This window comes from Enhydra lutris, unplaced genomic scaffold (assembly GCF_002288905.1).
Source record: "Enhydra lutris kenyoni isolate GAN:26980312 unplaced genomic scaffold, ASM228890v2 scaffoldscaffold46, whole genome shotgun sequence".
NCBI classification, from domain to species: Eukaryota; Metazoa; Chordata; class Mammalia; order Carnivora; family Mustelidae; genus Enhydra; species Enhydra lutris.
Genome location: NW_019154130.1, coordinates 5,108,009 through 5,120,739, shown reverse-complemented (window position 1 = coordinate 5,120,739; position 12,731 = coordinate 5,108,009). Strand labels below are relative to the sequence as shown.

General features: G+C 61.3%; 1 protein-coding gene across 2 annotated transcripts in view; it reads right to left on the bottom strand.

Moving 5' to 3' along the window:
* Positions 1–12,731, bottom strand: part of LOC111156364 (phosphatidylinositol transfer protein membrane associated 2) — a 103,170-nt gene that overhangs the window by 10,439 nt on the left and 80,000 nt on the right. For both annotated transcript variants that reach the window (XM_022517170.1, XM_022517171.1), the window contains exons 5-14: positions 11,315–11,542; positions 8,855–9,166; positions 7,789–7,884; positions 6,001–6,105; positions 5,738–5,808; positions 2,701–2,948; positions 2,095–2,284; positions 1,859–1,978; positions 1,089–1,300; positions 434–612 (exon numbers count right to left, since the gene is read on the bottom strand). In XM_022517170.1, the coding sequence (XP_022372878.1) occupies positions 434–612; positions 1,089–1,300; positions 1,859–1,978; positions 2,095–2,284; positions 2,701–2,948; positions 5,738–5,808; positions 6,001–6,105; positions 7,789–7,884; positions 8,855–9,166; positions 11,315–11,542 (1,761 nt within the window). The remainder of the gene's footprint in view (positions 1–433; positions 613–1,088; positions 1,301–1,858; positions 1,979–2,094; positions 2,285–2,700; positions 2,949–5,737; positions 5,809–6,000; positions 6,106–7,788; positions 7,885–8,854; positions 9,167–11,314; positions 11,543–12,731) is intronic.

The window sequence follows — 12,731 nt, the reverse complement described above, 5'->3', positions numbered from 1 at the left end:
CCCCGTCCCTGTGGCCTTGATGAGGGTCTCAGGGCAGCGTGACCACAGCCCTTCTGGGACTGGGAAGCCAGGCACCTGGGGAGGATTTGGGGGAGTCCGGCTTCCCATCTCTTCCTTATGGGAAGACTTTGGGCCCGGGAGACTGGGTCTATGTCCGTCTGATACCCGAGCAGCCCTTCCCTTCTGGACCTCAGTGCCCAGAGGTGCTTGGAAGATGAAACGGAAGAACAGGAGCCCAGAGATCGGGGCCACAGTCTGAGCTGCGGGAATAGGAGCAAAGGAGAGCAGCAGGCCCGTGCTGGGGAGGGCAGAAGTGAGGCTGATGCAGGAAGGGGCCTGGGATGTGGCCATGGCCTTGTGGTAAGGGTCCATTGAGACCCTCTACCCGGTTCATATACCCCCCTGCCTTGTCCTGCCCCTTCAGAGCTCTCACCATCCAGGGCAGGGATGACGGTCTTCCTCAAGGCCAGGACGAGCCCCAGCGGGCACCCGAAGAGGAAAAGATCTGCAATCTCAAAGTCGAACTTCCCCACAGCCCCTGTGCCGTCCAGCATGGTGGAGCTGCTCGAACGGCGGGAGCTGGGCTCGTTCCTCAGCACACTGGCATGGAGGCTGCGGATGGGGGCCTCGTGAGGTCACACTATACCCCTTCTCAGCACTGGCTTGCCCTCAGCCTCCCAATGGAAGCGCTCCCTGGGGGTCATCAGGCCCACATGAGGCTCAGCCTCTGAGCTGTCCTGCAGATGTGGCTGCCCAGTACCTGCTGGGACACCTCTGGTGACAGCCGGTCCCAACCTTTCTTGGGTGCCACTGCCTTTAGAATAGATGTCCCTGATGGGCTCTGCCCCCCAACTCTGCCCCACCCTGGACAAGCTATTCCCTTGGGCTCAAGATGGCCCTTGGTGTGTACAAGACCCCAGCAGCACCCAACAGGCCACCCGAGGCTGAGTGCCTGGGCATCCCACTACCCTCACGTCAGCCCTCGAGGTTTATGTCCCCAATTCTGAGGCATCCCTCTCTCTTGGGGTCCCCCCTTCCCTGGCCACGGCCTCAGGGTCGGGCCTGGGGGCCCCGCTTGCCCCAAGCACCTGGACAGGAAGGCCTGGTGCTGCTGGATGGTGTCCAGCTCGTAGGTGGACGAGTCGCTCCTCTTTCGGGGCAGCTGCCTCTTGGGGTCTTCGACACCATTGCTTCGGGGGAGATCGACGTTGCTGCGGCTCAGGTGCCGACTGCTCTCCAGGCCGCCGCTGCCGCCCTGGGCCACATTGACCATGGTGCCGGGGGACAGCAGGTCAGCGTCCTGGAACAGACCCATGCGGGTTCACTGCCCGGCGGCCACCAACCTGGGCCTGGCTTCAGTCTTCTCCCTCCCGACTCCAGGGCCACTGCCCCCCTGCCCAGCTGGCCTCTCACCCACGCCAGGGAGGGGAAGCCCTGTCCCCCTAGCCCGCTGGCTGAGTCCCAACAGCTTCCATTCCTGCCTGAACTGGCCGCCTGGGCCTTTGGGACCTCTCAGCGACCTCGCAGCCTCACACAGCCCCCCGACCCCAGGCCATGTGCTGCTCGGAGGCAGAGGGATCTCAGATCCCCTCCTGCTGGGACGCTCAGAGGGGCTGCCCGCTGCACCTCCTAGGGCTCTGCTCCCTACGGTGCAGACCCTGCTCCATCGCCCACTGAAGCCTCATGGGCTCCAGGCTCGGTCCCACCGTAGCAGCTCACCGGCCCCGCGCACCCACCCCGACGGCTCTGGGTACCTGCGCTGACAACCTCCACCCTTCCCTTCCCTTGCCTGGGGGAGGTGTGGGGCTAGCAGGTTGGTGCTGAAGATGCCCCCACTCTGGGGCAAGGGGCGTGGTACCTGCACGCTGGCCACGCTGCCCCTGCGGCTGCTGCTCTGACTCTCGGACACCGGCTGGTTGCCCTGGCACAAGGCATCGAACGCCAAGATGCCCCCGACGCAGTCCCCAATCAAGCAGACCTGGAGGTGGAGAGGCTCTGGAGGCTGCGCACCTGCCCCACTTGCTGGGCCCATCTGGGGAGGGCATCCCCCCACCCCGTGGGGCTTGTCTGCCCTTCTCCTGCCCCACCACTCACCTGCCCGTTGAAGGTCATGCCCTCCTGGGACTTGATGAAGTCCCCATAGGCAAGGTTGGCCCGCTGGATCACTGCGGCGATCGCGTCCTGGTACTGGGGTGAGGAGGTGGCCAGCAGGGGCAGGGCAGCCAGGGGGATGTGGTCCTGGCTACTGGACAGACAGCCTTCATCGTGGCTGTAGGGGCTAAGGCTGGGGGAGGGGGCCCGGTCAGGAGAGAGCAGGTGGCTCAGCTTAGCCCCAGGGGCCCCTCCCTGACAGGGCAGCAGGCCTGCCACTGGAGAGCCTCAGCTGTGACGGGGCCAACCTCATGGGGTCGCTTCTGGGCCAGGCCCTGGAAGGCTGGGTAACAGAGCTGGGGAGTAAAGCCTTGCATCTCAGGGGCAGGTCAACAGCCCCACACCTCAGATAGGGAAACTGAGGCTCAGCCTTGGGCCTGGGGCCCCTCCTCTGTAAGCCCAACCATCTGCATAGGTTTTGTTGCCTCTGGACAGAATGGGCTGGATGGTAAGTGTGGACATCTGGATGGGGGTCCTGAGGCTGGGGGAGCAGCCTGACCCTAGGGGCCAGGTGCTTTGGGATGGGTGGTCTGGGTCCCAGGCACTCACTTGGAGACGAGGGCAAAGGCATCTGAGCAGATGGGCGGGCAGGGCACCAGGCGGATGGCAAGGTGGCCCAGGGCACTAGGGTAGTGCACACGCATGACCGTGTCAAACACGGTGGCGATGGTGTTGGCGTCGCCCTGCTTGGAGCTGGGGTCCCCAGCGCCCGTGTCCAGGATAGTGCCTCCGTGCAGCACCAGCAGCAGCACGTGGATCTTGGAGGCCGGCGCAGCCAGGGGTGGGCTGACCTCGTCCTGCACGGGTTGGCGGGGTGTCAACTCCCCGGGGACTCAGCTCCTTGCTGGGCCCGTGTCACCCCGGGGCAGGGGGCGATCTGGCCCAATGCTCCCTCTCTGAAGTCCCAGTTCAGTTCCTCAGCTACAGGGCCTGGTGTGGGCAGCCTCAACCCCTTCCCCTGGGGAGGCCAAGATGGTTCCTCTCCCTCTCCATGAGCAGCTCTGCTCCCCCCACTCGGTTTCCACTTTCCATCAGGGGCCCAGGTGGCAGTTTCCAGCCCTGGCGAGGGGCCCTCTGCCCGCCTGCGCACCCACCTTGGGTGATGTTCAGCTTCCCACCGGAGGCCACCCTGAATTCAGGGGTGCTCTATGTGGGGCTCTGGAGCCTGCCTGCCCTCCATGTGTCTGCGCCCCAGGGCAGCCTCAGCCTGGGCGGGCCGTGATGCAGGGCACAGGGCCTGCAGCTCTGAGCTCACTCCCATCTATACCGGGCTTCCCTTCTGTTCCCTGTGCTGCCATTCCCGGACTCTAAGACTAAGGTCTCCAAGCATCTTAGAGCAGGGAGGGGACATAGGTGCACCTGTCTGAACCCCCCTAATTGAGGAGGGGTTAAGGACCCCACCTCCTGCTGGTCAGGCCTGCACGTGAGGTCACAGTGAGACCTGAGACTTGTACACATTTGCACGGGGTTGGAACTATTCTATCTACAGCTGAGGTGGGTGTGGCCCAGAGAGACTGAGAGACTTGTCCAATGTCACACAGCATATCAGTGCCAAGCTGCCCCGGAACCCAGAGTTTCTGCCACCAATTCAGTGTTATCCTGCCAACCCCGGCTGTGGCTGCATCCCCAGGGGCCTTTCTCCACCTTAACTTCTGGTGTGTGACTGCGGGAGCTAGGACCAGGGCCCAGGAGAGGCCACTGGAGATGTGCCATGTCCATATTATGTCCAGGTGTGTGGGGGACAAGGAGGGGACAAAAACCATCTGGAAGGTCCATGTGGGGACAAATGGCCCTGAACTGGGCCATAGGATGGCGTGTAGGCGGGGGCAGCAATGAGACCCAAGTGCCAACACGGAGCCTAGGTGGGGAGTGGGCAGAACGCGGTCTGGACCCAGGGGCTGGTGAGGCTGCCAGGAAACACAAGGGAACGGGGCTGGTCCAGGAGCCACGGAGCAGCGAACGAGGAAGGCAGGCTGGTGGGCAGTACAGGGTCTGGAGCCAAGGCAAGATTGGGATGAGGCCGGTCATTGGCCAGTTGTGGGCAACGGGAATCTGGGCAGGATCACAGACCTGGCAGAGCCTGGGAATGATTCCTGTCTGCACATGAGGGCTGACCACCGCTGGCCGGCCTGGGCAGGAATGAATTCACAGCCCGGGCAGGGCAGGGTGGGGCTCCCAGCTCCCCGGACCAGCAGCCGGGAGGGGCCGCCACATTGCGTCAAGGGCTTATCAAAAGGCCAGGCCAGGGGCTCAAGGAAGGAATGTCTCAGGGCAGATTCACCATCACCCACTTAGGGAGGTGGAGTCCAGCGGTCTTCAGAAACCCGGGACGGGCAAGGGTGGGCAGTGAAAGGCCTGTGCCTGTCTCCTGTGACCCAGCACTGGAGGCTGGGACTGTTCGGGGACTCCCGGAGGCCAATTAGAGACACGGCTCTACTCCCATACGTGCCTAACTCCAGGGCACACCCCACCCAAGACTCAACTCAAACCCTGTAGGAACAGACCCTGGGGGAGGTACAATGCAGCAGTGGGCCTGGGAGCCACGGGGTCCCCGTCAGTGTCTCCATAAAGCCGTACCTCCGCTCCAAGGCTGGGTAGGGGAGGCTCCGGTTCGGGGGCTATTGCAAGCAAAGGGATCTGACTCTAGATGGCCGTGCCCAGAACCGGTGCTGGGTTCCCACGCACGTCCCGAGCCAGACCTAGAGCCCAAGGCCCCTTCTGCCCCTCCTGAGGGCCGTCAGAGCTGTGTGCGCCCTAGGTGGGGAGGGGGCTCCATATGTTTATTTTGCCGTTAACCAGCCATTGGAAATCAACTCCCCTCTTCCCACTTTGCCTTCTAGAAAAGCCCACGTTGACCCCGGACCCCAGAGTAGAAAACCCCAAGTCGGGGAGGGCGGTGTGGACGCTACTTCTCCTTCCTGGCAGCTGGTCTGAGCTCCCCAGGGGGTTCCAAGTTCCTGGAGGTGCTGTCTCCACCTTGGGCAGCATGGGGCGAGAGCCGTGAGGTGACCACAGTATGGACAGCCCCGCCGGGCCCTGGCTCCAGCCCCAGTGCAAACAGCTCTGACCGCCCACAGCTGGAGGAGGAGAAGGGGCCTGAGCCCTGTGCAAAGAACCCCCGAAGCGGACACAGGCGCTCTGCCAAGATAGCTTTATTGGACACTGAGGCCCCCACGAGGCCCCAGTGGGGCGGCTGCCACTCACTTCTGCCTAGACGGCTTTTGCATCCCCCCCTTCCACCTTATTTTCTTCAGCAAATGCGGAAAGGCTGGGTACAAGGTGAACATCTTTTTTTTGGTCTGGAATTTGCAAGTTTCTCCTTTCACTTTCCATGGGTGGAGCTGGGTCAAGGCCTTCTTTGGGGGCTGTCTGCAGTCCTTCTTGGTTCTCAGGGCGGGGAGTAAAGGAGCCCCCAGGCCTCTCTGTGATGGCGCCTAGGCCAACGAGGACGTGAGGTGGTGGGCGCCGAGGTCTGCCTCTGCACCCCACGGGACCCGTCCTTTGAGCTCAGCCCCCTCCCCCTGCAGCCTGGCGGGGCCGTGGGCAGCACAGCCCCCAGCCCTCTGCCCCAGCCCCAGGCACCCACCTCGATGATGTTCAGCTGCTCCACGCTGGAGGCCACCCTGAATTCAGGGGCGCTCTGGCGGTAGAGACCATCTGCAACACGGAAGTGGGGGGAGCCGTGAGCCGAGGGGCAGCCCCGGGCCCACGGGACCGACGCAGTGACCCTGACACGCGGGACCCTCGGATGCCCAGCACCGCATAGCAGCTGGGTCGGAGAGGAGGGGCCTGGCCCCTGCAGCCCCCTCCCCAGATCCTGAAGCACCCCACCGCCCCCAGCTCAGGTACCCTGTGAATCCTCCGGCTCAGGGCTTTCGATCTTGTCCATGAGGTCGTTGGAGTTCCACTTGGTGATGTCCTTGGGGAATATTTCCTCTGAGTCGGACAGGTCCTCTGGGGAGGAGAGAGCAGGGCCTTGGCACCCACCGGAGGGCAGGGCCCGAGAGGCGTGGGGAGGCCTGGCTGGGAGGTGTGGGCCCTCGTGGGGCCACTCTGGGCGTTCCCGCGGCTCTCTGGCCTGTGGTTGCCTCCGAGCTCGCTTCCAGCCCCCCTTCCTTAGCAGGACGAACACTTGACCAACACCCGTGGGGCTTCGGCCTCGCTTCCAGCCCCCCTTCCTTAGCAGGACGAACACTTGACCAACACCCGTGGGGCTTCGGCCTGACCTTTTCTAAAAGCTGCGATAATGTTCCCATAACATAAAATTCACCACTTAAGCCACTTGACGGCGGCCTTCCGTTCGTTCCCAGTGCTGTACAACCACCACTCTGCCTGGTTCCGGAGCATCTCCATCTCCCCAGGTGGAAACCTTGTACCTGCCAGCAGTCGCTCCCTGTCCCCCTCCCCAGCCCCTGGTGGCCACGGAGCCACGTCCGGTCTCTATGGATGGGCCGGTCCTGGACATTCCACAGAAGGGAATCATACAACGTGGGGTCTTGTGTCTGGCTTCTTTCACCGCGCGCTCTACTGCCATATTACCAGGGCTGGCAGGGGTCTGTGGCTCCGTCCATTCTACGGCTGAACCCTATTTCCCCGTAAGGACGGACGCGTTTTGTCTCGCCGCTCATCAGCTAACATTCCTGTTTCAACATCTACACACACAGCCTCGTTTCTGCTTCTCTGAGGACTGCAGCCTGGGGTGCCGCTGGGCGGGAGGCGGCGGTCCCGGGGGGGCACCGGCTCCCTCCCCCAGCCCTGCAGCCTGCCTCGGTCCTGCTTAGTGTCTGTGGACAAGTCCCTGTCCCCTCCAAGCCTGTGTCCTGCTTTGTAAACGACAAGCTGGAAACCTGTCTCCACGGGCCGGTCTGCCGTGGAGAGGAAGGGCCAAGGTGGGAAGCACGTGAGTGTTTTAGTGAAGTTGACCCTTGACCAACACAGGGGCTGGGGCGCTAGCCCCTTTCCCCCGGCCCCCGCCCCCAGTCAAAAATCCACATCAAACTTGATTCCCCAGAAACTTAACTATTTATAGCCTATGTTGACCAGAAGCAGAACCGATAACATAAAGAGTCAATTAACACAGATTTTGTATGTCATGTATATGATATACTGTATTCTTACAACAAAACAAGCTAGAGAAAACACAATGTCATTCAGAAAATCATAAAGAAAGGAAAATACATTTACGGTATGGTACTTATCCAAAAAAATCCACGTGGACGTGGACCTGTGCCGTGTGCAAACCCGTGTTGTTCGAGGGCCAACGGTACCCTCATCTCCCCAGAAAAGGTGGGTGATTCAGGAGGCTGTATGGTCACCATGTTTATTTGGGGATTGGTGGGGAAAATGGGCATTTTGCCTATTTCCTGCTGGTTTGCATTTGCTAAGGTTTCTACGGGAGCTGGACGTCCATTTAACCAAGAAGAAAACAAGGTCGTTACAGAGATTTAGGAAATTGTAAGAGGCCATGCTTCTGTAAAGATTCTTCTGGAAAGAAACTCACAGGTGGCACAAAGCCCCGTCTGCGTGTCGGTCCATCCTACACCCTGGCAGTGGCCCCGCCTCCTGGCGACTTCATCTCCCCCTCTGCCCAGACCCTCTCAGCTCCTCCCTCCTGTCCCCTGGGGAAGAGCCACCTACCATGAGCGTCGAAATACTCATCGTCTGAGCTCTCGTCGGAGTCCCGGGCAATACTCTGCATTCTCCACTCGGAGATGCTGTGGCGAGAGGGGCTGGCTGGAAGGCAAAACCGCAGGCTGACCCACCAGCCAGCTGAGTGGGGGTGGGGGGGGGCGGGGCGGGGGCGGGGGACAGAGGAGACGGTGCCAGAGCAGGGCCAGGAGGGCTCAGGGGAGAAGGGAGAAGGGAGGGGCGGAAGCTCCTGGAACTTTCAAGAAGGTCCCTCCCAGCTCGCCTGGCACAAAGCAGCTGTGTCCCAGGGAGGACCAGGAACTGGGAGGGTACTGGGGTTAAGGCTGGGACCTGCAGGCACACAGGCCAGGGTCCACTCCTGCGCTCTGGACAGCGGTTGGCCCGGGGCGGGGAAGCCCCTGAAATCCTCCTGCAGCAGAGCCGGTAGGGCTGTGGGGCACTCCCAGGAGGTGAGTGACATAAAAGGTATGGTATGGACATCCACAGAGCCCCTCGGCACACACACAGGCCAGCCCGGCGTGGGGACGCTGGGTTTGAACGGAGACTCCTGGCTATAAACAGGATACCCTGGTTTTTCCAAACGGCCACCGCACTTTGGCTGAAGTTCTTCCGGGAAAGGTCTTTCTCAGGCTCTAAAGGTTCTTTTGGCTTCTCCAGCCTGGCTCCTGCCCCAGCAGCAGAGACCCCTCCTGGGCATGCTGGGGGAACCCACCCAGACTCCCCCTCCTGCTGGGGACACCGGCTACTCAGAGCTGCAGTCCTCACGGCCCTTGTAGGGGCGTCTGGGGGCACCTGCTGCGGGGGCAGGCAGCCTGGGTGCACTCTGAGCTGCGGGGCTGAGGGCAGGGAACGGTTCTGACTCTCCACCGGTGTGGCCCACAGGTTGGGAAGCAAGAATCCCTGTCTGGAGTCAGAATTATCCAGCAGTGGCAGCAACTGGCTGCCGCGGACGGGGGTGAGGGCTGTCCCTGGGGTACACTCGAGGAAGGCAGAGACACCCCCCTCCCCGACCTGGAGAAAGGCGGCGCTACGTGCTACATGCCCCGGTGCTCACCTCCCCGCTTGGAGGACCGCGAGGACTTGGAGGACGTGGACCACTGTTTCTTGAGGCCCCGGCCCGCCAGGGGCTCCCCGCCGCTGCCACTGCTGGGCTGGGGGGCGTCCCCGGGCAGCTGGGCCTGGCCGGCCTCGTCCTCGGCCAGCTCTGCAGCCTCCTCGCCATCTTCGCTGAACTGGGCCATCTTGCGGGACAGCATGAGCTGTGCCTCCTTCTCCAGCTCCCGGATGTTCTCCATGTTCAGCCCGTACCACTCATCCTGCCAGCACCAGGCCTGCCTGTGGGCCCTCACCATCACCTTCCGCAGGCCTGCCCCCAGGCGGCGGGTGGGGGGCGGGGGGTAGGGAGACAGGAGGGATAGGAGAGAGGGGCAGCGTTAGGTCCCAGGGCTGGGCGTGGGGCTGGGAGGCACCCCGAGGTTATACCCACTGTGGGATTGTGGGCAAATCACTGTTCCCCCCCCCCGTGCCTCAGTTTCCCCATCTGCAAATGAGGGGTCTGGCTCACAGATGGCCTCATGAGGTTCTACAATTGGAGCAAAGGGGCCTCGTGAGGGAATGTGGCTGCTCAAAAGTCAAGATGAATTTTGGGGGGATTCCTGCCCCAGGGGGCACTGGAGGGAGGACTCCCTCACTGTCTCCTGTCAGTGTCTAGTACACTTTTGCTATTGAATTTTCACATGGAAATCAAGTTCCAGTGCAAAGTGGGTTGGTCTTTTCTCACAAATAGAGCATATATACATATAAAATAAGATACAAAATAAGACAAAGTAAGACGCAGAAGACTATACCAGGCAAGCCAAATAACGAAAATGAGACTACTTTCAAGGTATAAAGGATAATAAAAGAGCTTTAGGGACAGAAGGCAGAGGGGGGTTGCCTGGGGCTGGGGGTGGGCGTGGGGGTGACTGTTAACATGAACAAAAGACTGGGGGGACGGAATGTTCTAGAACCGTGTGCACGACTCTGAATACACTGCCACTTATAGAACTGTCCTCTCGCAAGGGGTGAAGTGTATGGTAATTCAAAATTAGGCCTCAATAAAGCTCGCTAGGAAAACATTAAGAAGAAAAAGAGCATCATCCCGACCCACGCTGAACCGGGAGGGAACCGCCGCGACCAGCAGCAGGGGGCGCTGGGACGGCCCTCCTGGATGCCCTCTCCTCCCGCCCCACCCCTCACTTCTGCGTGTCAGTGACTTTCCCCTCCTGCTGCAGCCCACACATGTGATCTTCCACATGACACTTTGGGCTGATGTGCGCGTTGCTGATGTTTACATGGACATGCCATGCGGCCGTGTCTTTTCCTGACCCCTGGGGGGTTCTCTTTGGGTGGGTTTCAGGTTTGCTGCTGTCTGGTATTTACTTGTTTGCAACACCATTTTACTTCTTCCTTCTTTTGTCCTTGGGCCTTTGGCTCACTTTCCCTGTCTGTCCACTTAGCTTTTACGGATCTGCTGCTCTGAACATTCTGGAACATGTACAAGAGTTTCTCTTGGGGGCAAACCTGGGAGGGATGTCACCAGGTCTTGGGGCATGTATTTTCCACTTTCCTAGAGAAAGTGGAGCGGCTTTCCAAGGCACTCTGTGACCCTTCCTCCTGGCTCAGGCCACTCTGCCTCCCCCACAGTCCTTCCTAAATCCCTCCACCCGCTGTTCCCTGGAGGGCGCCTTCTTTCAGCCCGGACTGTCTCTGACCCCCAAGTCCTGGGCCACGGCCTCAGGCATGGCACCCTTGGGTCCCACACCCAAGAAACCGTCTGCTGACATGCCCCTGCCCCCTGCTGCAGGAGTGGGGGTCTCTGCTTCTCTGCTTCCTCCTCTGCCAGCAGGGGTTAGGGGACTGCCGTCATCAGTCATTGTGAGCTGACAGGACACACGGGACACATAGTCTCAGGGGTGTGGCTCTCCTCACATCGAAACCAAAACCCTGGTTCTGGGAGTCAAAAGGTATCTATCCAGATGCCACTTCTAGTTCACGAGGCTTAGGCGGGGCTGGGCCCTTGGCACTGACCTCATGCCATGACTGGGGGGCAGGGGGCAAGTAGGGAGCTGAGGGTACCGGGGAGAGAGGAGGCCCAGGTTGAGCCCAGTGGTCCACCTGTTCCCTGGTTACCGGCTCCAGGCCAGGCTCCATGGTGTGAGGGCACGTGGGTGTCCCCCTGTGACATCCAGCCCACGGGGGAGGCGGGTCAGCAGCAGGGAGCGGGTCTCCCCTGCCCAGGGGGTTGGCACTAGATGCCACAAACACAAGCCTGTCCAGAACGTCTGGGGGATGGTCCTTGGGGCTTCTTAAGGGGACAACCGACGCACACTGCCTGTCACCTCTGGGCACTCGGCAGGCGGCCATGTAAACCTCAAGGGAAGCTGCACAGGGGCTCTGGGTCGTCTTTCGGGAGTAAGAGCGGAACGTCGAGTCACGGCCAGACGCGAAGGGCGGCGGGCACGGGCGGGCTCACCGGTGTCGTGGATGAACCTCTCGATCTTGGACTGCATGCCCCAGTAGCGGAACTCCACCTTGCAGAGCTTGTAGGCACACATGATGGGGAACACCTGCTGCTTGTACTCCTCGATCCAGTTGTCAGAGAGGGGCCCCCGCTGCGTCTTGATCGAGTGGAACAGCTTGGGGTCCTCTTCCGTCTTATACTCGTTGGGGGGGACGGGGTCCTTGACGATGTCGATGAAATCTGTGGGGAGAGCCTGCCAGTGGCCTCTTCTGCCCCTCCTCCACCCACCCCTCCCTGCTCGGTCCCCTCCCTGTGTCCCTGCCTCCCCCAAAGCCTCCCAGGCCTTTGGGCCTCATATGCCGTAGGGCCGGACATGGGATGGGGGCTGCTGCTTTGGGCCACTCTGACCTTGGGCTCTCCTGACCTCGGGGCCTGCGTCCTCCTCTGCCTCTACACAGATAAATCAGGTGATGAGCTGAGGAGGCACGGACAGATGAATCTCCGCAGGGGATACGGGCTAGGACCGCGGTGGTGGTGGGGAGCAGCAAACGGAAAAGAAGGCCAGGAAGAGCTTCTCAGAAAAGGTGGCATTTTGGCTCCAGGAGCGGAGCAGTGAAGCCAGGAAGGCCCCACAGCACAGGATGGGAGAGTCTGGGGAGCCACTGGAGTGTGTGTGTGTGCAGGGAGGGGACGGGGATGCAAATTGCTCTCACCAGGCCGGGCACCCCACAGCACCCTGAGGGGGAAGGGGCGCCATATTCAACTTGTATTTCAATCGTGGCTTTAAGGCAGGCTGCCCTGCTCTTCGATCAGAAAGGAGGAGACCGGCAAGAGATGTCGGACCTCAGCTGGTCCTGAGAGTGGGGAGTGGAGAGCACAGGGCTGGGTGCTGGGGAAAGAGGACTTGGGGCCGGTGGAACCTGGCTGGGTGTGGGGCGTGGGGCCCAGAGGAGCAGCAGCAACTCTGGGAAGGACCTGGGCCATGCCACCTCTTGTCCCATGCTTCTTCCTCCTGCTGTGTCCCTCCCAATGTGTGTGTGGGTTACTCAGGGCTGGGTACATACTTGGGGCACAAAGATCCCAGCACAGAGTTTGTGGCTCAGAGAGCCCCTCTCCCGGATGTGTGGGGATAATGGCACCTGGGGGGCCGGGCCCTGGCCAGGCTCTGGCTGTATCGTCTCCCCCACTTGGGATCTATGCTGTGGTTTGCAGACACAGATGAGGGCTCTACTGAAACCAGCAAGGGGTCAGGAGCGCCCCCAAGGGCAGCAGCATTTGGGGGGGTCAAAGATCCTTCTAGGAGCAGACCACGTGCGCGGCCAGTGTGGGCAGGCAAAGGCCACCAAGGGGAGAGCTGGGTGTGAATGAGTCATATCTCAGAGACTTAGGAGCCGGCGCACATGGCCTCTGGAGGGAGCCCACGGAGCTC